The 27,089-nt window shown below is 39.7% G+C and overlaps 1 protein-coding gene across 1 annotated transcript in view; it reads left to right on the top strand.

The window, feature by feature from the left end:
• The first annotated feature begins 345 nt into the window (after positions 1–345).
• The window catches only part of PHEX (phosphate regulating endopeptidase X-linked), a 172,251-nt gene continuing 145,507 nt past the window's right edge, over positions 346–27,089 (top strand). The window contains exons 1-3 of the mRNA XM_087726489.1: positions 346–780; positions 7,802–7,876; positions 14,441–14,602. Coding sequence (XP_087582615.1) covers positions 657–780; positions 7,802–7,876; positions 14,441–14,602 — 361 coding nt within the window. The 5' untranslated portion in view covers positions 346–656. The remainder of the gene's footprint in view (positions 781–7,801; positions 7,877–14,440; positions 14,603–27,089) is intronic.

Below are 27,089 nucleotides of genomic sequence, written 5' to 3' on the forward strand. Positions count from 1 at the left end.
ACATGTTTCTCCTTTAGGCAAAATATAATATTCAAAATATAATATTTCATTCTTCTATGAGAGGGATAGGTGCTAACTTCCTACAGAACCTTCAGAAACTCCACTGGCACTGAAAAATAACTTGTTCAATTTCCTTCCCTTTAAAATATCCCATATATAGGTTGTTTTAATAACAAGTTTGCCTTCCACATAAGCATGACTCTCATCTTTGGCACTTGATGTCATAAACAAATATCCTAAAATAAAAGCAGTGTAAGTCATCCCTTGGAGCTTTAAAAGGAGTTGTAGTTGGAGAAGATTTATTGGGACAACACTGAATTTTTTCTGCCCTGCACTGTTGACAAAAATTGTCCTGCTTGCAGAGAACAAGAGCTACAAATTAAATTTTTCACTGTGTCCCTTTCCAAGCCCTGATCAAGGAAGAAATTTAATACTGCGTTTTATGCCCCCCCCACACACTCCACTCCCACTTTTAGAAAGAGTTAAAGATTTGGAAATGAGTTTTGACAGCAGTGTTAGTTGCTGAAATACTCAATGATAACAGAGATTTAAGAAGGGATTCGTGGATGGGACTTCTCTATAAGTCAACAGTAACAAACAGCAGAAGAACGAAAAACAAGGACTTTTTTTTCAAGGAATTGTGAAAATCTGTCCTGATGGAAAGAGAGACAACAGGGAGGTCGGTTCCAACCAACAAGAGAGCTGCCAGGAAACTTCTCAAACTGTGCCTTGGTGTGTTTGTGAGTAGCACGGTCGTGCTCGGCATTGCCCTTTTTCTGGGTAAGTTTCAATCACTTGCACTAGCATAAATGCAATTTTGCAAAGTTTATCTGTAGTACTATTACCATTTCATCCTTGGTTACTCTTCTAATCACATTGTAAGGTTCCCTAATTGGAAGAATTACTGTAGTTTTACTGGTGAGGATTCTGTTTCCAGGTTAAAGACTGCATGGAGGCTTGAAAGGTCTTGAAATTTATTTTTCTTCTCAAGATTTTACAGCAGTTTGCAATTTAGGATTTGGTTAACTGCTCTTATTATTTGTTTGAACAAGTACTGGGATTATTCATTTATTCCTTTTTTGCTACTCACATTTTAACTAAGAAGCAACCAAGGTCTACAAATACCAATGCATTTTATCAAGTTACAGTTTACAACCTTGAATAAATTCTGAATAACAAACCATAGCAATATTAATCATAATCCAGTGTTATAAATTGATATTACATTAAAAAGGAGGAAACATTTTTGTTAAAAAAAAAGTAAGAGTTACTTTGGAATTAAAAAAACAAACCATTGTTTCTTCTAATTACTGACAATTAACATGTGGCTTTTGTATAAAAATAAATTATGTCTTTCAAAATTCATACATAATCTCAATTGAGGATTCTTATTCCATTTGATTTCAGTTAAACTTTATTGTGTACATCAAAGAGGAAACCTAGGTGTGCATTCTTATCTATGCTTTTGAACTGTTAAAACTAGAGATTACCAAATGAATAATTAAATCTTAAGAGGGGAATAGAGTTTCTCTGCTTCTTCAGTTCCACTGAAACTAAAAGTAACTGAAAGATGACATTTAGTTGGGCATAACACATGCTGACATATATAAATGCGGTTCATTGTCAATGTCCATTTACCAAATGAGCTCCACAGAGAAATTGCAAGGCAGCCTTCCCCTATCAGATGCCCCTAGATGACTTGTGTTTTCTTCTTCTTATGCCATATCCATCATTGGATGTTGGTGATCATGTTGCACGAACAGCTGCACGAAAAAGTGCTGTTGAGTTTTGTCCAAACCAGTCCCTTAGATTTTGAAACCATGATGTTCATCTTTTGCCTGGATCTCGCTTGCCTTCAATCTTTCCTTGAAGGATTAAGTGAAGTATACTGTATTTTTCTGGGTGTTGCATCACCTCGCTTGTATTTTCAGCTAGTCACAACTCTTAAATGTTAGAAATCTGATCAAATTTAAAGCATGGAAATTCCATGTGACTGTACTTATTAAAACAAGACGCTTATTGCAAAATAATACTGAATCTATTTTACTTAGGAACTGGTATTTATTTAATTAATTTAGAGAATTTATATGGTTACTCACTTACTTTCAATGACTCTAAGTGGTTTACAAAAAATAAAAAAACCCAATATTAAAAGAGCAAAACCAATAACTCTCTCCCTCCTGGTGGCAATAAGCAATATACCTTTGATGGGTTCCATCCCATTCTGGGTTCCCTAAACCAGTTGGCAAAACCAGGTTTTCAGGTCCTTGTGAAAGAGTATCAAACTGGAGGCCAGTCTGTGGGGATAATGTTCCACAGGGAGCTACCATGGAGACCCTAGGAAGAGATGGTCCTTGAAATACCTTGGTTAAAGTGACCAGATTTTAAGATGGGTAAAGTGGGACACCATTGACGGGAGGGAGGGGAGGGGCTCGGAGCACCTGAGCTGTAAAAAGAAAAAGAAAAAAGAGGGCTGTAAAACCATGAAGCGTTACACCTGCCACCACCGCTGCCTCCTCCGCTGTGCTTTTCAGAAGCATGGGGCCTTTTTTTTCCTGCTCCCGCCCCCTCCGCCGCCTTCCCACTGGCTCCCATGGCCTTGTGGATCCTCAAAAGCACGGCAGAGGAGGAGGCGGCGATGGCAGGGATAATGCTTCATGGTGCTTTTATTTATAGCGCTCTCTGAACAGTTTACAGGATGGAAAAAACCCTTTCAAAAGTCATTCCCATCACCAGACTCTCCCAACCGGATCCCCGCCTGCCTCCCCTCGGCTCACCCAGACCAGGTTGCTGACAGCGGCTTGCATGGCATGGCTGCAGAGAGAGCGGTGCCCGAGAGAAGCGGGCAAAAAAACCCTTCCGATGGCTGAGCCTCTTGGCCCGGGATCGAGCCTCCTCCTCGCCGTGCTGCCACTGCCAGAAAGCCTCCCCCCACCCAAGGCCGCCAGACGGCTGTCACAAAAATGGGAATTAACCGAAGTCGCCTGCAAAAATATTCATGGTTCAAATACATGAAGATTTTGATGGCTGGGGAATGCTTTCCTATGCCGAGGATGGGGCTAGACTGGATGACCTCAGAGGTCTCTCCTCATTCAGGGATTCTATGCAAGGCAATTGCACACAGGGGTAGCTTTATTTTATCGATTAAATTTATCAGTTTTGCACACACCCCTCCTCTGTCTATTCCAAAATACACAGGACTTCCTGCCATGAGAATTGGAGCATTTTTTTGAACAGGATTTGCAAGTGCCAGTAGGGTAGGAATTCCTCTCCTCGCCACCCAACCTTGTCCAGGTGACGAGCAGAAGACCTCCTTCCCGTGATGATGATGATGATGATGATGATGATGATGATGATGACGATGATGATGATGATGATGGAAGAATTTCATCTCCATGGTGACGTCCGAGGGAAAAGCAAGAGACTCTGGTCTTCACCCATGGGGGAGAAACACGGGATTCTAACACCTCTGTTTCCCACAGAGTGGATTCGGTCTCTCTCCAGGGAAGATTTAAAAAAATGGCAGCAGAGAGGTGGCTATGGCAGTGATAGCCGAGTCTCTGCTGCTCTGTTTCCACAACTCTTTGGAGAGGCAGGGATCTGGATTCAGCACACTCCATGAAGCAGGACTGTGGGAACCCAAGTAGTTAAAGGGACAGCTAGCTCTCCTGGAGGCAAGGGTATGTGTGGAGGATGGGGGTGTGGGGAGAAGAGGGTCCTTTAAAGCAGGGGTCACCAACCTTTTGGACCTCAGGGACCACTAAATTTTAAATCCCGCGGACCACTAATATGATTAAAAAAAAGATAAATAGTGCAAATAATAAAATAAAAAATGCAAATCATTTTTCTGCGGACCACCAAAATTTTCTCACAGACCACCAGTGGTCCACCACGGACCACTGGTTGGGGACCACTGCTTTAAAGCAGAATCTGCAGAGGCGAAGCAGGGAGACGGTTCCTAAATAGAACGCCCCCTTTAAAAATAGTAAGTTTTTAAAAAATGACTCAATGCAGCCACGGGACATGGGACAAATTTTGAAAAATTGTGACTGTCCCGCCAAAAGCGGGACGTCTGGTCACCTTAACCTTGGTCCCAAGCTGTGTAGGCCTTTAATGGTGACAAATCTTGAATTGCATCAGGAGGCAAATTGGCAGCCAGTGCAGTTCCTGCATGAGACGTGAATAATGTGCACACATGGGTCTGCACAGAACCATGCCAGCTGCTGCATTTTGAACCAACTGGGGCTTCTGGATGCTTTTCAAGGGTAGTCTCATATAGAGTGTGTTGCAATAGTTAAGACAGGAGGGTGTGAGTGATTGTGAGCAGGGTGTCAGGGTTCCAAATAGCATCCAAAAATAAATCAGAGTCCAAGGCAAACTATTACTCAAAGTTCCAATTTATTAAGAGAGCACATCAGGGAAAACCTGAATCTAAAAGCTTCCAGGTTTTCCCCACCTAGTTGAAAGTTCAAGATCTTGCCCCACACCCACAAATCCATCACATAGTCTAATCTCCCACTGCCATGCTGGCAGTTCCACCCATCCAGTTCTGATCAGGTGTAGAGGTGCAGAGACAAAGGATGACCTTGGCTTTCTAGAAGGAATTTTGTTTTGGCTACACATTAAGTAACTCCATACAATCTCTCCTCCCATTTTCCCACAATAGAAAAAGGCATAGTAGAATAATAAAAGGTGTGGTAGACCAAAGATCCAAGAAGAATATGGCTGCAGGCCTGACACAGGGATTGTTGATCCAGGAAAGGGTATAACTGGCACTCAATCTGATTTCCAGAATGAGTCATGAGTCCAGGAGAACCCCCAGATTACACACTGTCCAGGCAGTGCCATCCCATCTAAGACCAGAGATGGCAATTCTCTGTGGACCAAAAAAACCCAAACTCAGAGTCACCTGGTCTTGTCAAAGTTCAATTTCAGCCCTTACTGCCCATCCAGCTCTTAACAGCCTTGAAGCATCACTTAACTCACCATGGACAAAGATATATAGCAGGGTGTCATCAACATATTAATGATATCTCAATCCATGCTGGCGATGATTCACCCAGCAGCTTACTGAGCCCTAGGGGTCAAGGGCTGGACTCTTGCTTCCTATCAACACCATCAGAGTGCCACAGAGGAAGAAAGTCAACCAAGACAACATAAAGCCGCCCCTCCCAACCTCTGAAGTTGCTCTAGAAGGATACCATGGTCGATGTTATCAAAGGTTGGCAAAGGTAACACAAGGATGGATGCACCCCCAACCTGCCCATGTCAGAGAGCATCAAAAAGCATGATCAATGCCATTTCCATCCCATATCCAGATTTATACCCTGACTAGAAAGGGTCTAGACAATCCATTTCATCCAGGAATGGTCATGCAACCACCTTTTCAACAACCTTTCCCCAAAACAGGGAATTGGAGACAGGTCAAAAATCATCCAATGGAGAGGAATCTAGCAACAGCTTCTTAAGAAGAGGGCAAATCACATCCTTCTTAAAATGCTGAGGCAGAAGCTCCTCACAAAAGAAAGCATTAATCACTGCCAGAACTCATCTTCATGTCACCTCCCAAGATGTTTTCACAAGCCAGAAGGAGCATGAGTCTAAAACACAGATGCTTGCATGCATACTCCCTAGGATCCTGTCCACTTCTTCAGGAGCAGCAGGGTCAAACTGTTCACAGATAACTGGGCAAGAACCTGCCCCACATGCCTTCACCAGACCAGCAACCATGCTGGCATCTAACTGAGAATGAAGATGAGTGATGTTGTCTTCCAGAAAATCAGCAAATTCTCACCATGTCCCATCAGATGGACCTCTATCCTTCCCCAGGTACTCCTTAAGTACCTTAAGGAGAGTTGCTTGCTGATTATCTGCAGGTGCAATTAGTGCAGAGATGTACTTATGCTTCAGCCACTCAAATTAAGATAGACTTAATAGTAGCTGTCATCTATGTTTGATTGAGTTGGTCTCTTGTCTTCTGCCAGTAGCATTCTAGATGTTTCCTCATTCATTTCATCTTTCTCAATTCCTCTGCATACCATCAGGGACAAAGAGGTCTATGGATTGGAGAGGTCACATGGACACAATCTTATCAGTCACCTTCCTATTCCAAGCAGTCACTAAAAATTCAGCAGTACTATGCAGCAGATTTGCAGGTTTAAACCCACTTCTTTCTGAAACCTATCAGGTCCCATTAGTTGCCAGGGGTGGACCAACCCAATAGATCCTGCTTCTCTGAGGAGGAGTACCTCTCTCAAGAAACTCATTGCCACCAGACTGTGATCTGACATGACAGGGGTACCAAAAACAAGCCCATCAATTCCAGGTCAAATAGGCACTGTTCCGATAAGAACACCAAATTTAGCAGTGTGTGGTTGCTATTCCTTGTTGTAGTAGATATCGTTCCTACATTATCGTAGAATTGTAGGACTGAAAAATTTGAATAGGGGATCTAGCCACTCAATAGGGCAAAATTCTTTCCTCATCAAGTAACTTTTTGGGAAATAAGTACAGGTTTCCCAAATGATTACTCCAAATGTAACAGACCTGTTGACTGAGGATCTGTTGTCCAAGCACATTGTCATGACGCACAGGCAACAGGTAGAAATTTGCATCATGATAGTATGTCACTTGTTTTGTCATTCCTTTTGGATGAAGAATGCTGGCAAATATACAGAGTAACAGAGGTGGGTTGCTCCCCGTTTGGCCAGATTGGACGAACTGATAGTAGCAACAGTGGGAAGTTCTGCTCACCCTCCTGGATGCTTCTGCGCATGTGTCATACGTGTGGGAGCATCATACATGTGGGAGTGCACCCGCAGCAGTAGTAAAAACATTGGCAACCCACCACTGCAGAGTAAGGATTACATAAAATATTTTTAAGTTAGCCATTAGAGCAAGAAAGGGCAATCTTTTTTTTCTATGTGTCATGAAGCTACATGATTCCTGACCATGTGCCACACTAAAATATTTGGAAGAATACAGGATGAGGAAAATCATTGTGAAATTATAGAAACAGGAAACACTTTTAAAAATCTGAAGCATTGACTATCAAAAGATGAAAGAAGTTCTTAAGGTCTTCCCAAAGGGTTTGTTGAACTGGAAAGGTTAATCTCTTTACTCCCCTCTTCTTCCCCTTCCACCTGTTTATTCTTCCCTATGATGTTTTTGTTGATGCATATAGCACTTTTAGCATTTTAGAGCTTAGGCAAGTATAAGTGTTCGGAGCATTTGGATTTTGGAAATCTCACAAAATGACCACTCGAATACATATGATAGCTGGTGGGGACTAAGATTAACATACCTAAATTTTCCAGTTCTATTTTTACCTAGAGTTAACAAGAATATTAAATACAACTGCTTCTGTTTCTTCCTAGGGTCTTAATTGTTTTCTTTTTTTGTGGGAATAGAATACAAATTACAAGTAAACATTTCAGTGCTGTGTTGATTAGCAAATTAATTCTGGACTGACTCCAGTCTCATACAATTTTTGGATCAGGTTGGAGATCAGGTTCAAAACCCTATCAACCATAGATTATCTGCCTCACCCTATCCTATCTCCCCATTTAGTAATAAAAAGGTTCACAGGTGTTGCTTCTGAGTCAAACTGGTGTAGTGAGTGAACAACTGGTTGTTAATATATAAAAATATTTTCTGTTTTGAGGAAGGTATTGTATCAACAGATGGACATCTTTTCCTTCTGTACCAGAATTGGCACAATCACCCAACTAATGTCTTTAGATTAATGAAAAATATTTGTTGAGACAAAGATAGCCACAATGTTGTTCTTTTCTTTTTGCAGTTAGTAAAGGACACATCAAATTTCATGCAAAGCAACAATATCAATATTGCTTGACTCCTGAATGCATTGAAGCTGGTAAGTAAAGTATTACTTTTCTCTTAATTTAGATGAAGCATATTGGTACAAAGAGATGTAAACTCTTTTTTTTCCCTTTGGATCTCAGGAACCTGCAATAGATTGAAAACCATTTTAACCATTGATAACTTGATAGTAATTACTATTTAAAAAAATATTTTTTTAAAAAAAATAGTTCTATTGGTTCAGGGAGAGCCAGTTTAGAATAGTGGTTAAGGCATCAAGCTGGAAACCAGGAGATCTTGGGTTAGGTGATTCCTCTTCTAGGAAGGAGGCAATTCTTTTAAAGGTAGCTTACTTTCTTCTAGAAATGGTTTTATTCACCCAAACCATCTGATAGGCTGCTGGGAAGAATTCTTATAGCATTCGATGTACAAAGCTCTCAAATCAGGAGGAGATACAGTAGATTTTGAGAGTGCTAATGGACATAATTGGGACTTTATCCTTTGAAATACCACTATAGTGTTGTGTTTGGAGTGCTGAAGAACTTCCGGGTTGAAAGGATTGAATGATGATATCACCATTGCCCAGGGAACACTCAATTGGGTGTTCACAGTTGGATCCATGCATTTCATGACTGTTTAAGTTCTCCTATTAGGCAGATTGAGGTTGAATTCAAGTGTAATCAATATTTCTGTCAGGCATTCCTCCTTCAATATCCAAGAAAGAAAAACTTCAACTCCATTTGAATAGAGATAAAGTACTTTTTAGTAGATACGAATTGAAAGCAGTGAAAAGGAAAGCAAGATCTGAGCCAAAAAGGCACGAACATGTACATATCAAATATTTACCCAGCACCCTCCCCCCAATTTCCCAACCCCATGTCCAATATGCAACTCCCTAAGGTGTCATGTGGGTGCATCTTCAAAAAGCCTCATCAAGTTGGTATATGAGACGGTTGGCCTTGACCAAGTCCAAACACAGGCCACCAGCATGTGCAGAAGATGGTGACAACAAAACTCCCTTCTTCATAACTCCTCCAGCACCATAATTCCCTCTCCCAAATACCTCAAGCCCCCTCCCTCCCCATTTCTATGGCAGCCGATAGCAAGCAAGGAAAATAGAGGCTGACATTTGGCCTTCCTTTGGAAAAGACATCATCCCTGGAGAAGAAGATAAAATAGACAGCAACAATAACAAATTATATATATCACACCTAGGGTTTATCAGGATTCTTAGAATGGAATTTTCTCAAGAGTGTGGGAGCCCTAACATCAGACTTATTCACCCACTCAGCATGGGACGGAAGGAATTTTTTTCAGGCTACCAAATATTGAATTCGTCCCCTTTGTTTCCTAGAATCCAGGGTTTATTTAACCTCAAAATGTTGCCTTCCTTCAATAAGGAGAGGAACAGGGGTGGGGGTTGAGGTGAGTGCATTAAAGATGTATGTTCAGGTTTCAATAAATTCACACGAAACACAGGATGGATTCACATAAGGGTTTTTGGCAAGTCCAATTGTACTGACACAGGATTTACAATTTTTACAATAGGGAAAAGTCCCACATATTTAGGACCAAGATTCTTCGATTTCTGGATAGTCTGAAGAAACTTAGTGGACAAGTATACCCTATCCTCAACCTGGTATTCTTTCAGCTTTGACCTTTTTTATCAGCTTGTCGTTTGTGTGCTTTGTGAGCCATATCTAAGGCTTTGCCAGTCATAAGCCAGAGACTTTGAAGCTGATTACTCCACTCGGACAAAGATAAGATTTGTGGTTTCTCTTGAGGCAGTTCAAGAATGGGAACAAACTCCTTGCCGAACACTACCTTAAAAGGGGCCATTCCAGTACTGCTATGTACTGAATTGTTGTATGCCACCACTGCATGGGGCAAGAAGTCAGCCCAAATATCCTGTTGATAATTGACATAGCACCTAAGATACTGCTCCAGAACCAAGTTAGCCCTCTCACAGGCCCCATTAGTCTGTGGATGGTGGGTGGAGCTTAGGTCCTGGGCAGAGCCTATTAGCTTCAGGAACTGTTTCCAGAAGAGGGAGGTGAATTGGACCTCCCTATCTGAAATAATGCATTTAAGAACTCCATGTAACATATACATGTGTAAAATAAATTGTTTAGTCAGTGTTTTTGCTGAAGGAATCTTGGAACAGGGCATAAAATGCACTTGCTTGGAGAACAAATCAGTGATCAGCCAGATCATAGTATTTCCCTTGCTTTCTGGTAACTTGACAATAAAATCCATCGATATCTCCTTCCACGGGACACCAGGTCGGGCGACACTTTTGAAGCAGTCCTTGAGGTTTCCCTGGTGGTCTCTTTGCAGTGGCACATACAGTACAACTAGCAATATAAGATTCTATGTCTTTTTTCAATGAAGGCCACCAGAATTATCTTTTAACCAAATGTAATGTCTTTACGAACCCAAAATCCCCCCACCCAATTTTGAGTCAAGGGCCTGCTGAAGGACAACACTTTTTAGACTAGCAGGAACATATAGTTTCGCTTCAACCCATGCAAGGCCATCCTGCATGGTGCACTCATTGGAGTGTAGCTTGAACCATTCATCAGATGCAAGGCTTTCCCTCAGTCTTTTCATCAAATCAGATGGAACTTCCAAGTCCACTTTTCCCTGGCTCCTAGTGACCACCAAAGCAGCTAGGTGTTTGGCTGGAATGACTGGATGAATCATCACTAATTTGGCCCCATTGTACTGGGGAAGCCTGGACTGGAACTTTATCAGCCATAAAGTTCTTTCCCCAGGGATGTATTTTAGTGTAAAGTTAAACCAGTTAAAATGTTGTGCCCAGCAGACTTGTTTAGGCAACAATTTCCACAGGGTTTTCAACGCTTCAAGGTTTTTATGATCAGTCCATATCTCAAATGGGTGCTTAGCTCCTTCAAGGAAATGTCACCAAGTTAGCAAGGCCCACCGGATTGCAAAAGCTTCCTTTTCCTAAATTGCCCATGTCTTTCCATTTCTGTTAGTTTACGGGAGGTGTAGGTGCAAGGTTGCAGCTTTCCATCTGTGTTCGCCTGGAGCAGCACTGTCCCCACTGTCATGTAACTTGCATCCGCTTGGACCACAAAAGGTGCATCCATGTCAGAATGTTTTAAAACAGGTTCAGCTGCAAACAGCCGTTTCAACTTCTCAAAGGCAGCTTGACATTCCATAGTCCATTTCAAAGGCTTACTAGGCCTTGGTTTTGCTTCCCCCTTTGATTTTAAAAGATTCATATTTAACAATGCTAGTGAATGAGTGGATAAATTGGCGGTAAAAGTTAGCAAATCCCAAAAAACTTTGCAGCTGTTTGCTGGTGCGAGGAGCTGTCCATTCTGTCACAGCTATGACTTTCTCTGGATCCATCTCGATACCTTCATGAGAGATGTGAGAGATGTGATACCCCAAATAGTCAATTTTTTCTTGGTGAAATTCGCACTTGGACAACTTGGCATAAAGTTTAGCGGCTCTGAGTTTTTTCAGAACTGAGTGTACAAGTTTTATGTGTTCCTCGAGTGTTTCTGTGTACACGAGGATGACATCCAGGTAAACTAACACCCCCTTGTACAGGTGTTCATGTAGCACCTCATTAATCAGCTGCATAAAAACGGCTGGTGCCCCCTGTAGTCCAAAGGGGAGAACTCTAAACTGGAAACACCCCAGAGGGCACTTGAAAGCAGTCTTCCACTTGTATCCTTCTTTTATTTGGACCCGGTAATAGGCATCCCTTAAATCTAATTTTGTGAAAATTTTCCCCTTTGCCAAGTGCACCAACTTGTCCTTCATGAGGGGCAAAGGGTACGTGTTTTCCACACAAATGGCGTTCAAATTTTTATAGTTCACACATAAGCGCAGAGAGCCATCTTTTTTCTCTCGGAATAAGACCGGTGCGGCCACCCGTGGCCTAGCTGGTTGAATGAACCCCTCTTTAAATTTTTATCAATGAAGTTGCATAATTTGATGATGTGGGGTCATCAAATAAATCTGCAGTTTAGGGAGTTTCTGTCCTGGGAGGATCTCTATGCTGCAATCTGTGGCGCGGTGGGGGGGAAGCTTGTCAGAAACCCTTTCACTGAATGCCTCTTTGAGGTCCAATATTGTTTCAGAATTCTTTCCTCTCCCACAATTTTCTCATGCGTGACAACTGCTAAGTTAGTTTCACAGCAGCTCCCTAGCTGTCAGACAGGTTCCTTCCCACCAGTTGGGGTCAGTTTTGGGCCATGTCTAGCATAGCAGTTGGGCTCCTGATACCCCTCCTTTCCTGCTTTTGATGCCTCCTCGGACCACCCTTGCATATGCACAAACAGCTCACAAAACTGCTGAGTGTACTCAGCCTCAGGCCTCCCCTCCTTGGTTAAGGGTTTCATCCTGCTTCTTGCCTTTTGATTTAGGAGGGGGTCATCAAAGCATTTCCTCAGGGATGTCATAAACACCTTATAATCCCTCAGCAGGGGGAATCATCATTACGCAAAGCTACCATCCAGTCAACCACTTTGCCTTCCAAAGTCATAATAACACTTCTAACTTTGGCCGCTTCTGATGGAAAATCCTCACCATACTCTTGCATGTAATCCCAAAAAACCCCAGTTCTTTGGGATCTCCTCTGTACTTCACTCCAAGAAGAGGAATATTTGGCATTCAGTGCCAAAATATTTGAATAATCCACTCTCCCTTTCAGTGAGACTTTCATGGAAGCGTCGTCGTTCCCAAGCCTCCTGAAGAAGGTGTAAAGTATGGGTCATCACGAGATTCTCTCTTTCAGCTGCCTGCCAGTCATCCTCTGGTTGTTGGCTGGTTGTGATCCCTGCCATCATCTTCTCCTGCTCGCTACAGGGGTTAGACATTTGGGTGCTCCCCCCATGGAAGCTTTTAACTCCAGGATGGGTGCAAAGTGAGATCTTACTTAATGTCAGGCAATCTTCCTTCAATATCCAACCTTATCTGTTTATAAAATGTATTGTCCACCCATAAATTACTATGTGATAAACCTGGGTGGCTTACAGACATAAATGGAGGAACATTGGGACCCTAGGCCAATGGCAGAGCCAGGTCTTTAGACCCTTGGGTACAATCTCACATTGGGGGCATGATATTGCAGAGGGCAGGAGCAACAGCAGAGAAGGTCCTCTTCCTGGATGCCGCCAGCTGGAATAATTCATAAAGGACTTTAAACATGCAATTGGCGCCAACACCCTGAATTGCATCCAGAAGCAGACCAACAACCATGCAGCTCACAGAGCAGTGATGTTACAGGGCCATTCTTGGTCCCTCAAAACTGTCTGAGCCATCAAACTATGCACCAACTGTAGCTTTTAAAACTCTTAAAGGGTAGCCCCATATAGAGCTTATTACAATAGTCCAACTGTGAGATGGCTAGAGCCTGAACTACTGAGCATAGGGAGTCCTGATCCAGGAAAGGCACTGACAAGTTCTGAAGAAGCATTAATGGAAATTTTGAGTAGTTCAGAGAACTGGTAAATATCACCTCTGACTGGCCCCGCCCCCATCTATTAGCTGCGTCCCGAGTCCCCGCTGATCAGGAGGGAATGGGGATTTTGCAGTGACCTTCTCCAGGAATGGGGAGGGAATGGAGATTTTGCAGATCCTTCCCCTGCCATGCCCACCAAGCCATGCCCACAGAAGTTTTGAATCCCACCACTGAGCCAAACCAATGCAGAACTTTGCTACTCATCCCCATTCCTGCAGCCAGCCCAAAAGGATACCATGATCGATGGTTTCAAAAGCTACTGGGAGGTCAAGGAGAGCAAGAATGTTTGCACTATCCCCATCCCGCTCTTACCAGAAATCATCAACAAATGTAACCAATGCAGTTTTCATCTCATAACCAGGCCTGAATTCTGACTGAAAGGGGTCTAAATAATCTGTTTCATCTAGGATCCTCTGCAGCTGCCAGGCAACTATCTTTTCCACAACCTTCCCTATGAAAGGAAGGTTGGAAACTGGACAAAAATTGTCCAGGCAGATGGGATGCAATGATGTTTTTTTAAAGGAGGGGACAAATCAGGGCTTAAAAGCATTCTGAAATGTCCCTTCCTTCAGTGACATATTAATCACTTCCTGGACTTGCCCACTGGCCACCATCCTAGAGGCTTTCACAATCCAGGAGGGACAAGGATCTAACTAATAGGTGGTGGCACTGACAGCATCAAGGGCCCTGTTCACCTCAATAACCACAAGCTAAAGGAAGATGAAGAGAAGAGACGTGGCAACCAAAAGATTCCCTGAGATTTTAGCAAGGCTAGTTGCAGTGACAGATAGTGAAAATCCAGATGCACCCAGAAAAATGAAAGCCAAAATGTTATTGAATAGCCCAAAATCCATAACATGAAAATCAAGGAAAGTGAGATTGGCCAATGCTTAAGAAAGATTTCTTTCCTTTCATTTTTCTTTCATTTCCTTTTGAAATCGTAGCCTATCTGAACAAAGTCAGATGGGATAGGTTAAATGGTGAGATTAATTATGTGGAAGTAAAGGGAATATATAAAGCCAGAAAATAGTAATCATAAATCTGGAAGTGATTTGCATCTCTTGTATAGCAATTAATATTATCAACTGATGATCTATGAAATTATATAACTTTTTCCAGCTGCCTCCATCAAAAGCAAGCTAAATGTGTCTGTGGACCCCTGTGATAACTTTTTCCGATTTGCCTGTGAAGGATGGTTTCAAGATAATCCAATGCCAGAAGATTATTCAAGTTATGGAACCTATTCTTGGCTGAGACATAATGTAGATCTAAAATTGAAAGGTAAGTGGATCCTTGCTGAAGGACTTTAGCTAACTAATTTGCTTCATGTAGCTTTTTGTTGTTGTCCTCATTTGTTTCTACTTATTAAGAACAAACTTTAGTGTATTGGATAGTTGCTGATAAAATAATTCATTAAACTTGTATGCCACCTAATTCTAAATAAGGCCAGGTGGCTATCACTTAAGGTGATACTGTTAATGCATAGATTTTGTTTTTGGTTGATTATAGATGCCAACTCTTAGCAATCACACAAATTTTCTCCATGGCCATCTATCTCTAACTGGGTCCTTCCTATTCCTTTCCCATAGTTCTTGCCATCTATTCATATGTATATTATAGCCAATGTTTATCGCCCATGCAATACCGCCATTGTCTCCTTAATCTGCTCTTCTTCCATCTTATATTCCAATAAAAAATTGTAAATCTTCTTAATCAATTTATCATTTATCCCCAAAAGGATCTTGTCTATTGCCATTAATGCCACACTCTTTCATATCTTTTGAGTAACATGATTGGATTTGGAGGTAAGACCACCATTCCAGATCTATCCCTTGTTTTTTTAACTCTTGCCTCAATCTTAATCTCCCTTTTTTATCTAATTTATCTTTATAGGTAACCTGTTTTCCCTGATTAATAAAGTTTGGGTGCACTAATGTTGATAGCCAAATCGGTATAAATTTTCCTCTTTAATTTATTCCATGTTTCTAATAGCCCCTATTTTATGAAGTGTCTCTGAAAATATTGATGTGCTACCTGCTTCCTGTACCACAGGAAGGCATGGCATCCTAAATGTAAATCGTGGCTCTCTAGTGTTAGCGATCTATTATTTTTTAAATCTATCCATTCTTTTACCCAGGTAAGTGTTGCTGCTTTATGATATAATTCCCATTCTGGTACACTAAATCCGCCTTTTTCTTTTACATCTTGCAGAAGTTTAAATTTAATCCTTGGTTTCTTCCCTTGCCAAATGTATTCTGATGTCATTTTATTCAATTTTCCAAAGTACTTTTTATCTAATTTTATTGGGATATTTTGAAACAGTAATAATAATTTCAGTAGAATGTTCATTTTGATCCTTGCTATCCTTCCCATGAAGGAGAATCTCGAATTTTTCCACCTCTCCAATTTTCCTTTTATATAGTTTGTTAACTTAACATGGTTGTTATCTGTGATTGATGTACACCTTTCCGTTATATAAATTCCTAAATATTTCATTTTCCCCCATCTGGATATTTATTCCTTTGGCCAATTCCTCCTTCTGCTTCTCCGTCATATTTTAAAATATCATTTTAGTTTTATCTTTATTAATTTTCAATTTTGCTACTTTCCCATAGTCCTCTAATACCTCCATCAGCCTCAGACTTATTTCCTAATTTCCAGTCCTTTAATTTGAGTTTCTTTCCGTATTATCCTTGTTAACACTTCTAGAGACAATATGACTAACAAAGGGGATAGAGGACACCCTTGCCTCATGCCTTTCTGGATTTTAAACTTTTTTGTCACCTCTCCATTCACTATTACTTTAGCTTCTTGGTTGGAGTATATCACCCGAAATATATTTAAAAATTTATTGCCAAATTCCATATATTTCAATTGTTGTAACATAAATTTCCAATTAACTTTGCAAAAAGCTTTTTGTGCATCTAGAAATAACAATGCCACCTGTGTTCCACTATGTCTCTCATAATATTCTAAGACATCTAATATTATTCTTATGTTATTTTTCATTTGTCATTTTGGTAGAAAACCATTTTGATCTGTGTGTATAAACTCATCTAGGAATCTTTTTAAACATTCAGCTATTATTGATGTGAATATCTTGTAGTCTGTATTTAACAAGCATATGGTTATCCATACTTAATTAGCATCCTGTCTGAATTCTGTTTTGGTATTAGCGTGATATTTGCCTCCGCCCATGATTGTGGTATCTTCGCTTCTTCCAACGCTGCATTATATATGATCCCTAGTTTGGGGTATTCTAATAGCTGCTTTTGTTTTTCATTTATATGAACTTCTTGTATTGCTATAATGTCCAAATTTAATCGATACCTTGGTTTTGTGCTTCTTGTTGTTCTAACTTGTTTTGCTTCCTGGTGTCTTCCCTCATAATTCTCCATCATTTCTTCCTTTCCTTCACTTCTCTCTTTAATTTGTAACACACTCTTTTCTTTTTCCACTAGTCTCGAGTCTCTTCCTTCCAAATCTTTCTTTTCTTCCACTTCTTCATTACTGATATATTGACTATAGAATTCCTCTGCCTTGTCCACGGTGTCTATTCTGTGTCTTTTATCCTGCCACGTGACCATAATGTCTTCCGTAATCAGCCACCTAAAGTTGATGTTATATATGTTTAATTTGGAAGTCAGGAATTGGTAAGGTCTTCACAGTTCTCTGATCCTTCTTGGTACTTGTTTCAGGACTATTAATTGCTTCCCTCTATATTCTATTGGTTCATCTCTTCTGTGTAATATTTAATCTTGGATTGATTTCTTCACCAATCTAACGTATTTCCTTTGGTAAATTATGTCTCCTTGCATAATTTGTCTGTACTCTATAGGTCTCATCTATTTCCATCAGCATCTCTTCCTTCTCAATTCCAAGTGCTTTCATTAATAATTATCCCATGATTTCCAGCAGGTCTTCTCTCTCCTCTCATTTTGGAAGCATAGATAATGCACCAATTTTTCAGACTCTAAAAATACAACTGTATTTTCAAGCTTCTTATTGGCCTGAATTAATTTTTCACTAATTACATCTACTCTTTTTTCTTCTTACTCTATTCTCACTTCCATGTCTTGTAATCTTTGCTCATTTTTCATAATTTGTTGTTGGAAGGATTCAAATTTCTTATCCATCACCTGCATCTTCTCCTTTAGTTCTTCTGTATCATTCCTCTCCAATCTCTTTTCTCAGTTCCTCATGGTTTTGTTTCATCACCTCTTGCATACCTTGTACTATGACCTGAAGGTCTTTAAATGAATTTGACCTCTCCCTCTAAACCATTTCCTCCATGCATTTTTGGCCTAAGGGGCTCGGGGCTGCCCCTGTTAATTGAGTACCTTGTTTTCTCCCTGTCCTGATCTTCATTAAATTGGTAACACTCATTATTTTTAACAGCCTTCTCACAAACTCATCTTTTATCAAATTCTCCCACTTTTTCTTCCCATCAATATAAGCCTCCACCTTTCCAGCTATTATGAGCTATTAATATTCTATTTTGTTATCACATATAGACAATTATAAAACATACACAATTAACTCTTATATGAGAGTATATCGAGGTATATTGAGGTTAAATATCACAATTTAAGTCACTATTGAAAGCAACCATGAAACCTGTATTAATCACACTCTTTCTATTTCACTATTACTACCACTGTAATATTATTGATAATATTATTAATACTTATTGATGATCTTAATATTTTTAATATAGTTCAGCTAAAGTTCAACTAAAGTCTGTTAAAATAAGTAAGTCTCTCTGTGTGACTTCAATTTTTTTTGAATTGATAGTCAGTTAATAGTCAATAGTACTTCAAAAAGCCAAAACGCCAAAATAGTCCCTTCTTTCAGCTTCCCTTCCATATATATCTCACCAGTATTTTCTCTCTTTGACCAGTAAATGTTGCCCTATCTCATTTTCTTTTTTCAAAAAGCACTGTCACCATTTCAGAGGGAAGCCATTAATCACCAAACTTTCACACTGTCACGCTCTCCCATTGGTGCTGCTCCAAACTTCTTCTGCAATCTTACATTAAATTTGATACTCCAATAATATCCTTTGCCTAAAAAAGTTGGTAAAATGAAGAAGATAGAAAAAAACAGAGTATTCCTATTGTTCCAGCCAATCTGTCTTATTCTCCTTAATCTCCTATCTTTACCCTGCCAACTCTTCCTGTTCTTTTCTTGATCGGGTGAGGTTGCCTCCACCCCTCCTTTCAGTTATGATTGTTTCTTCCACCAGAGAAACTCCTCAAAACAATCTCTTTAAATTTCAATGGTTGAAATTAAATTATGGCCAGGAACAGTCTACCATTGTTCCACTTAATTCATACTTACTTTGTCCAGCTGTCAGCCCTTCAGGTTGGCCGTTATTGCTCATCTTCTCTCTGTCCAATGCTCAAGAGATTTCTCCTGCTTCACTCCACAAACTTCCACTCTTCACCATCTGTTCATGAACCGCAGAACATCCACCTTTTGGGTGTCCCTCTGAGACCCCCTTTCGGCTACAAAAGCCCACCAGACAGCTGGAAATTGGCTGTGCACTGCAGAGCAGCCCGTTCACACAGCCGCTTAGTCCAACAGCTGTCCCCCCTGTACTTTTCTCAACATCAAAGTTTTCTTTACAAAGTTGGATCTTTTCATAATGTGTTCAGAGTCGGAAAATCTGTACCTGGTCATTTCTACTCTGAAATGAACTCTGGATTGTTTTGTTTGGTTATTTGCTTGTTTACTTGGGAAAGATTCTTTGAATGAAAATCCTTAAGGGGAAAACAACTCAAGAAGTGTGGGAAACTCTGAAAAATGTGATCATAAAAAGTCAAGTCCAGCACAATACTGCTGAAAAAGAAAAACAAGAAATCCAAGAAGAAACATCATGGCTGCACAAAGATCTCTTTGATAGACTGAAAGACAAAAAGGATAAGTACAAAAAATGGAAAGTGGGACACTTCACTAAGGCTGATTATCAGCAGATAGCCAGAAAATGCAAAGATTAAGTCAGGAAAGCAAAGGCTCAGAATGAACAAAGACTTGCAACAAAAATCAAAGATAATAAAAAAAGTTTCTTCCAACATATCAATAACAAGAAGAAAATCAAGGAAACAGTTGGTTCACTAAAGCAACAACATGGCAAAGAAGTAGCAGGCAGCAGAGGAAAAGCAGAGCTGCTTAATTCATTTGTTGCATCAATCTTTATGCAAAAAGAAATGATAGCCCAAAGTACCAAAAATACTACAGTAAAAGACAAATTAGAAATAAAAATTAAAATAAGCAAGAAAATGATGAGAGAACATCTATCTGACCTTGACTAATATAAATCACTGGGACCGAATAGATTACATTGAGCCGAGGTGGCGCAGTGGTTAGGGTGCAGTACTGCAGGCCACTTCAGCTGACTGTTATCTGCAGTTCAGCAGTTCAAATCTCACCGGCTCAAGGTTGACTCAGCCTTCCATCCTTCCGAGGTGGGTGAAATGAGGACCCAGACTGTGGGGGCAATATGCTGACTTTGTAAACCGCTTAGAGAGGGCTGGAAGCCCTATGAAGTGGTATATAACTCTAACTGCTATTGCTATTGCTACATTTCAGAGTTCTGAAGGAGCTGGCAGATGTTATCTCAGAACCTCTGTATCACATCTTTCAAAAATCCTAGAGCACCTGGCAACTACCAGAGGACTGGGGAAAAGCTGATGTGGTTCTCATCTTTTAAAAAAAGTGGTGGGGGGGAAACAGACCCAGGAAACTACACACCAATTCCTGGGAAGATACTGGAAAAGATAATTAAAAAACAGATCTGCCAACATCTAGAAATGAATAAAGTAATAACTAGCAGTCAGCATGGATTTGTTAAAAACAGATCATGCCAAACCAATCTTATTTCATTCTTTGATGAAGTGACTAAATTAATAGACCAGTGAAATACTATGGACGTGATATACTTAGACTTTAGTAAGGCATTCAACAAAGTAGACCACAACCTACTTCTTGGCAAGCTAGAAAAAGTTGGGATAGATAGCATCACCATCAGATGGATTCATAACTGGTTGACAAACTGTACTCAATGAGTAGTCTACATCTACATGGAGAGAAGTAAGCAGTGGGGTACCACAAGGTTCTGTCCTAGATCCTAGTACTCTTCAATATCTTCATAAATGACTTAGATGAGGGAATAAAAAGCGAATTTACCAAATTTACAGATGATACTAAACTGGCAGGAAAAGCCAAAACCCTAGATGATAGGCTCAAAATCCAGATTGACAGACTTGAACATTGGACCCTATCTAACAAAATGAAATTCAATGTAGAGAAAAGTAAAGCCTTACACTTAGGCAAGAAAAACAAAAATACACATATAGACTAGGTGAAATCAGGCTTAATAACAGTAACTGTGAGAGGGACCTTGGAGTCTTAGTAGACAAACTATTGAGCCAATAGTGTGTGGTGGCAGCCAAAAAAGCCAATGCAATCCTAAATTGCATTAACAGAGGGATACAATCAAGATCAAGTGAGGTACTAATACCACTCTATAAAGCCTTAGTAAGACCACACCTAGAGTACTGCATCCAGTTTTGATCACCATACTATAAAAAAGATGTTGAGACTCTAGAAAGAGTGCAGAGAAGAGCAACAAAGATGATTAGGGGAATGGAGGCTAAAACATATGATGAACGGTTGCAATAACTGGACATGGTCAGTCTAGTGAAGAGAAGGACCAGGGGAGACATGATAGCACTGTTCCAATATTTTAAGGACTGCCATAGAAAGGAGGGAGTCAAGCTATTTTCCAAAGTGCCTGAAGGCCAGAAAAGAAATAATGGCTAGAAACTGAACAAGGAGAGATTCAACCTGAAAATAAGGAGAAATTTTCTGACAGTGAGAACAATTAACCAATGGAACACCTTGCCTTCAGAAGTTGTGGGAGCTTCATCATGAGACTTTCAAGAAGAGACTGTACTGCCATCTGTCAAAAATGGTGTAGGGTCTGCTAGTTGAACCAGATAACCTACAAGGTCCCTTCCAACTCTGTTAATCTGTGATCTGTTTGTTTTCTTTGCTATTTATGGCAATCTTAGAGGATTCCTCCAACCTCAAAGTTCAAAAGCATCAATACATTTCTTATCCTGCTTCTTCAAAATCCAACTTTTGCTTCAATAGTATGTGACAGAGAATATAATTGCTTACACTATTCTGTTCATTATGACAGTTGAATACCTTTCCCAAGACTTCCATGGCTGTTCTATCAAGTACTAATGAGCAGATTATTTCTTGACTGCTCGTTCCTTTACTGTTGAATCACAAATCATTATATATTTTTTATCCATGTGCTTTTCCTGGTAGCAAAAGATTCATTAAGAGTTGTGGTTAATAAATTATTATTTGTAGAAGGCCAAAGAATGGTGTTGAGGGGCAGGAAAAAGCTGTTATCAAGGCAACAGGTAAAAGGGGCCTGAGCCCAAGTCAACAATATAAAGTGAGTAACCATCTTACACAAGACCTTCCCTAGTTCATGTAAAGATAAAGGGAGGGAGGGAAAGCAGATTTGAGACAAAAAATTAATGAAATTGCACCTCATGAAAACAGGGAAAAATGAACTTGGAAAAAGACTTGCCCAACTCATCAGAAGGGTTTTAAACTAAAATTGATGGGGAAGGATGACCAATCTTTGGAATCCCTAGAACACAAAAACCAATCATAGATCCCAAGAAAATAATTCAAACAATGAGGTAGGGAGTGATGAGAAAAAAGAAAAAAAACTCCAATAACAAGTAGTAGATGCAGGAAACATACACATGGGCAGGCATAAAAGTCTTAAATACTTATATACAAATGCTCAAATCTTGGGAAACAAACAGGATGAACTAGAAGCAATAGTACACAAGGGTAGGTATGATATAGTTGCCATTACAGAAACCTGATGGAATGAAACCCATGACTGGAATGTACTAATGGATAGATACAAATTGTTCAAAACAAACAGATCAACAAAAAGAGGAGGTGCAGTTGCACTATATGTAACAGATCACTACATATGTACAGAAATGCAAATGTTCAAAGATCTAGAATGTATATGAACTGTTTGATGAACTGTTTGCCAGTTAACAAATGTATGTAGGGAGCATACCATAATAGTAATGGAATAATTTAACTATCCAGATATCAACTGGGAGACAAAATCTGCACCAAGTGGGAGATCAAACAGATTCCTAATCAGCCTAGGTGACAACTTTGTCATCCAAAAGGTGGATGAGGCAACTAGAAGTAAAGCTATACTGGACCTAATTCTTACTTATAAAGAAGTGGTAGTTGAAGTTGCCAGAACCTTGGGTGAAAGTAACCATGTCATACTGGAATTCAATATAATGCAAACACAAGCAATGGAAAATAATCCAATCAGTATCTTAAACTTTAAAAGAGCTGATTTTAACAAACTCAGAGACAGCCTAGGAAAAATTCCATGGATGAAAATCCTAAAGGGAAAAACAACTCAAGAAGCATGGGGAAAATGTGATAATAAAAGCCCAGTCCAGCATAATATCACTGAAAAAGAGAAACAAGAAATTCAAGAAGAAACCAGCATGGCTGCACAAAGATCTCTCTGATAAACCGGAAGACAAAAAGGACAAGTACAAAAAGTGGAAAGAGGGACACATAACTAAGGCAGAATATCAACAGATAGCCAGAAATTGCAGAGATGAAGTCAGGAAAGCAAATGCTCAGAATGACCTTGAGGAATATAAATCACCCAGACCCAACAGATTACCTGTCAGGTTTGCTTCCATCAATAACCAAGAAAGAAAACTCCTAACTCCATTGTTCATGGAATTAAAATACTTTTTCTGGTTATGAAAAGATAGCAGCAAAAGTAAAGCAAGATCTGAGCCAGAAAGGTGTGAACAAATACATATCAAATGATTACCCAGCCCCCTCCCTCCAATGACCCCACCCCAGTGTCCAATCTGCAACTCCCTTAGGTGTCATGTGGGGTGCATCTCCAAAATAGCAATAGCAATAGCAGTTAGACTTATATACCGCTTCATAGGGCTTTCAGCCCTCTCTAAGCGGTTTACAGAGTCAGCATATTGCCCCCAACAAAAATCCGGGTCCTCATTTTACCCACCTCGGAAGGATGGAAGGCTGAGTCAACCCTGAGCTGGTGAGATCTGAACAGCTGAACTGCAGAACTGCAGTCAGCTGAAGTAGCCTGCAGTGCTGCATTTAACCACTGCCCCACCTCGGCTTCATCATGTTGGTATGCAGAACGGTTGGCCTTGACCAGGTCCAAACACCATGCGCAGAAGATGGTGAGAAGAAAACTCTCTTTTTCATATCACCTCCTGTACCATTTATTCCCATCCTAAATACCATGCCCCCACCTTCCCCGTGTAAGGGCTCCTCTCCTAACTTAAGAAAGTGAAGACTCCTGAAACAGATTATTTCAAAAGGAACCTTTAACTAAGAAGAATGGAAGCCGTTAGGGCAAAGCAACATCTGAATCCCCTTAGGCAATGCAAGTAGAATTAAAGTAATAGTGACGCCTTCCCTTTTGTCAGAATGCAGTTTTTGGCCAATACACAAGTGTGAAAATGTTTCCTTTACCAACTGCCCTGAGAGCTGAATAAACATACATTCCCATGGCTATCTTTTGTTAGACATTAAAGTAAGATACCCCACATGGCCATCAAAAACATCCCTCCAGAGGTACTGAGATCTCTGTCCTTCTGGCGCCAGGAAAGCAGTTGTAAAATATCAGTTGTCATGGGCACCTCCAATAAATTACTCCAAGGCCCCTCTCCTCCCAATTGAATGACAGTATCATGTTTAGGGATCTGACACCCCATTTCTATGGCAGCCGATAGCAAGTAAGCGAAGCAGAGGCTGACATTACCTCCCAGAGTTCTGAAGGAACTGACAGATGTTATTTCAGAACCATTATACCATATCTTTCAAAAATCCTGGAGCACCAGGGAAGTACCAGAGGACTTGAAAGGGGCTGATGTGGTTCCCAACTACAAAAATAGGAATAAAAAACAGACCCAAGGAACTACACACCAATTCCTGGGAAGATCCTGGAAAAGATAATCAAAAAACAGATCTGTGAACATCTAGAAACAACTAAAGTTATAACTAGTAGCCAGCATGAGTTTGTTAAAAACAGATCATACCAAACCAATCTTATTTCATTCTTCGATGAAGTGACTAAATTAATAGACCAGCGAAATGCCATGGACATAATATACTTAGACTTAAGTAAGGCATTTGACGAAGTAGTCCACAACCTACTTATTGGTAAGCTAAAAAAATATGGAATAGATAACATCACTACCAGATGGATTAGTAGCTTGCTGACAAACTGTACTCAATGAGTAGCCCTTAATGGTACTATCTACATGAAGGGAAGTAAGCAGTGGGTTCCATCTTAGGCCCAGTACTCTTCAATATCTTCATAAATGACTTAGATGATGGAATAGAAGGGGAATTCATCAAATCTGCAGTTGACACTAAACTGGCAGGAATAACCAACATCCTAGAAGACAAGCTCAGGGTCCAAAAAGATTTTGACAAATTTGAATAGGCCCTATCCAACAAAATAAATTTTAATGTGGAGAAAAGCAAAGTTTTACATTTAGGTAGAAAAAAAATCAAAGGTATAAGTACAGATTAGGTGAGACCTGGCTGAAAAACAGTAACTATGAGAAAAACTTTGAAGTCCTTAGTGCATGATCACTTGAATATGAGCCAGCAGTGTCCTATTGCGGCCAAAACAGCTAATACAGTCCTGAGTTGTATAAAAAGAGGCATAGAATCAAAATCACGTGAAGTATTAGTATACTTTATAAAGCCCTAGTAAGATCACACCTGGAATACTCCAACCAATTTTGGTCACTGCACTACAAAAAAGTTGTTGAGACATTGGAAAAAAATTCAGAGAAGAGCAACTAAGATGATCAATATTTTTCTGATGTTTGTGTTTGATATAGAAAGTGTTAGATATCTGTTTGTATGGAAGATCATTCTGTTGACATCAACAGGATTGCAATGTCAAGATGTTTTCTTCCTCAAATATTATAAAGCTGTAGCAAGAAATTATTGGATAGCAGTATATTTTAACTGTTAAACCAGATGTAATAATCACCTGATAATATTTGGCCTGATAATTCTAGCATCTGTATATTATTCAAATGTAGAATCAGAGATTTTTTTGGAAATATATATTTTCATTGGTTGATTATGTTCTATTCCAGAATTTCAGAGATCAATTGAAGTTCATTAAACTTATATTAGGGATTAGCATGCATCAATTTTCATAAATTGAAAAACAAAAAGTTCAAGTAATTTACTTTTGAATTTGACTTTCAGGAAAGACATCCATAATGTTGTTCAAAAATGTAAAGAGGATAGCTGCAATTTCACAATTGAATTTCACAATTGAATATGTTCATGCAAGAGAGGAATATGCTTTGATAGCATGGTTACAGCTGCCATCCTAACTTTTTTGACTGGATGCCATGCATTCATGAATGCTAGACATATGTTGAACAATAATTGGATTCTGAAACAACTGCTTTTGGTGAAACCTTACTCTGGAATCTTCTTTCTCCATAGCATCTTCCAGATGCATTACATTTCTACTCTCTAACAGTCATCTTTCAGCCTTGTTGGAAGACAGCAGATAGAAAGCAACTGCCATGTAATAATGCAGAATCCAGGAGAGGTCTTTATTTTCCTGAAGTGTTTTAATGTCAAATCTCTCTTGCATTAAAAGTAATCTGATGACATAATTTACCAGTGAACTGTTGTATTTCACTGCTTATAAGATACTGCATTACAATTTATAAGAATTTGAAGGCATGTAAACCAAGTGAGCTTAAGCAATATAAACTAGAGAGAAATGCCAAGATTTTGACATACAAAGTTCTTGATCAAGACTAATAAAATACTTTAATTGGGCTGACAGGCCAGTCTTACTTGGATTAATTGAGGCTGCAATCCAATGAAAACTTATTTGAAAAAGAGCCCACTGACTAGACATTTTTCTGAATAAGCATGTGTAGGATTACACTGTGAACAATTGTTAGAGCAATGTTTGTAATTGACTTGTAATAAATTTTGATTTATGCTTCTTACATACTGTGATATTGTATAAACATTGAACAGTCTCTTCCCCAAAATGAAAATTAAATACCATGGTTTTGATCCCACCTTGATGAACATCTGGATAATAATCAACCCTGAATTTAAGATCCTAGTCTAAGTTGGAAATATGGGTGACCTGGGTACCATAGAATCCACAGCCCATGTTAGAATAGAATAAAATAACAGAGTTGGAAGGGACCTTGGAGGTTCTAGTCCAACCCCCTGTTTAGGCAGAAAACCCTACACTATTTCAGACAAATGGTTATCCAACATCTTCTTACAAACTTCCAGTGTTGGAGCATTCACAACTTCTGGAGGCAAGCTGTTCCACTGATTAATTGTTCTAACTGTCAGGAAATTTCTCCTCAGTTTTTAGTTGCTTCTCTCTTTGATTAATTTCCACCCATTGCTTCTTGTTCTACCCTCAGATGCTTTGGAGAATAGCTTTACTCCCTCTTCTTTGTGGCAACCCCTGAGATAATGGAACACTACTATCATGTCTCCCCCAGTCCTTCTTTTCATTAAACTAGACATACCCAGTTTCTGCAACCGTTCTTCATATATTTTAGCCTCCAGTCCCCTAATCTTTGTTGCTCTTCTCTGCACTCTTTCTAGAGTCTCCACATCTTTT

The sequence above is a fragment of the Thamnophis sirtalis genome, unplaced genomic scaffold, assembly GCF_051295495.1.
Source record: "Thamnophis sirtalis isolate CommonGarterSnake01/CBP01778 unplaced genomic scaffold, rThaSir2_p1.2 scaffold_12, whole genome shotgun sequence".
Taxonomy (NCBI): Eukaryota; Metazoa; Chordata; class Lepidosauria; order Squamata; family Natricidae; genus Thamnophis; species Thamnophis sirtalis.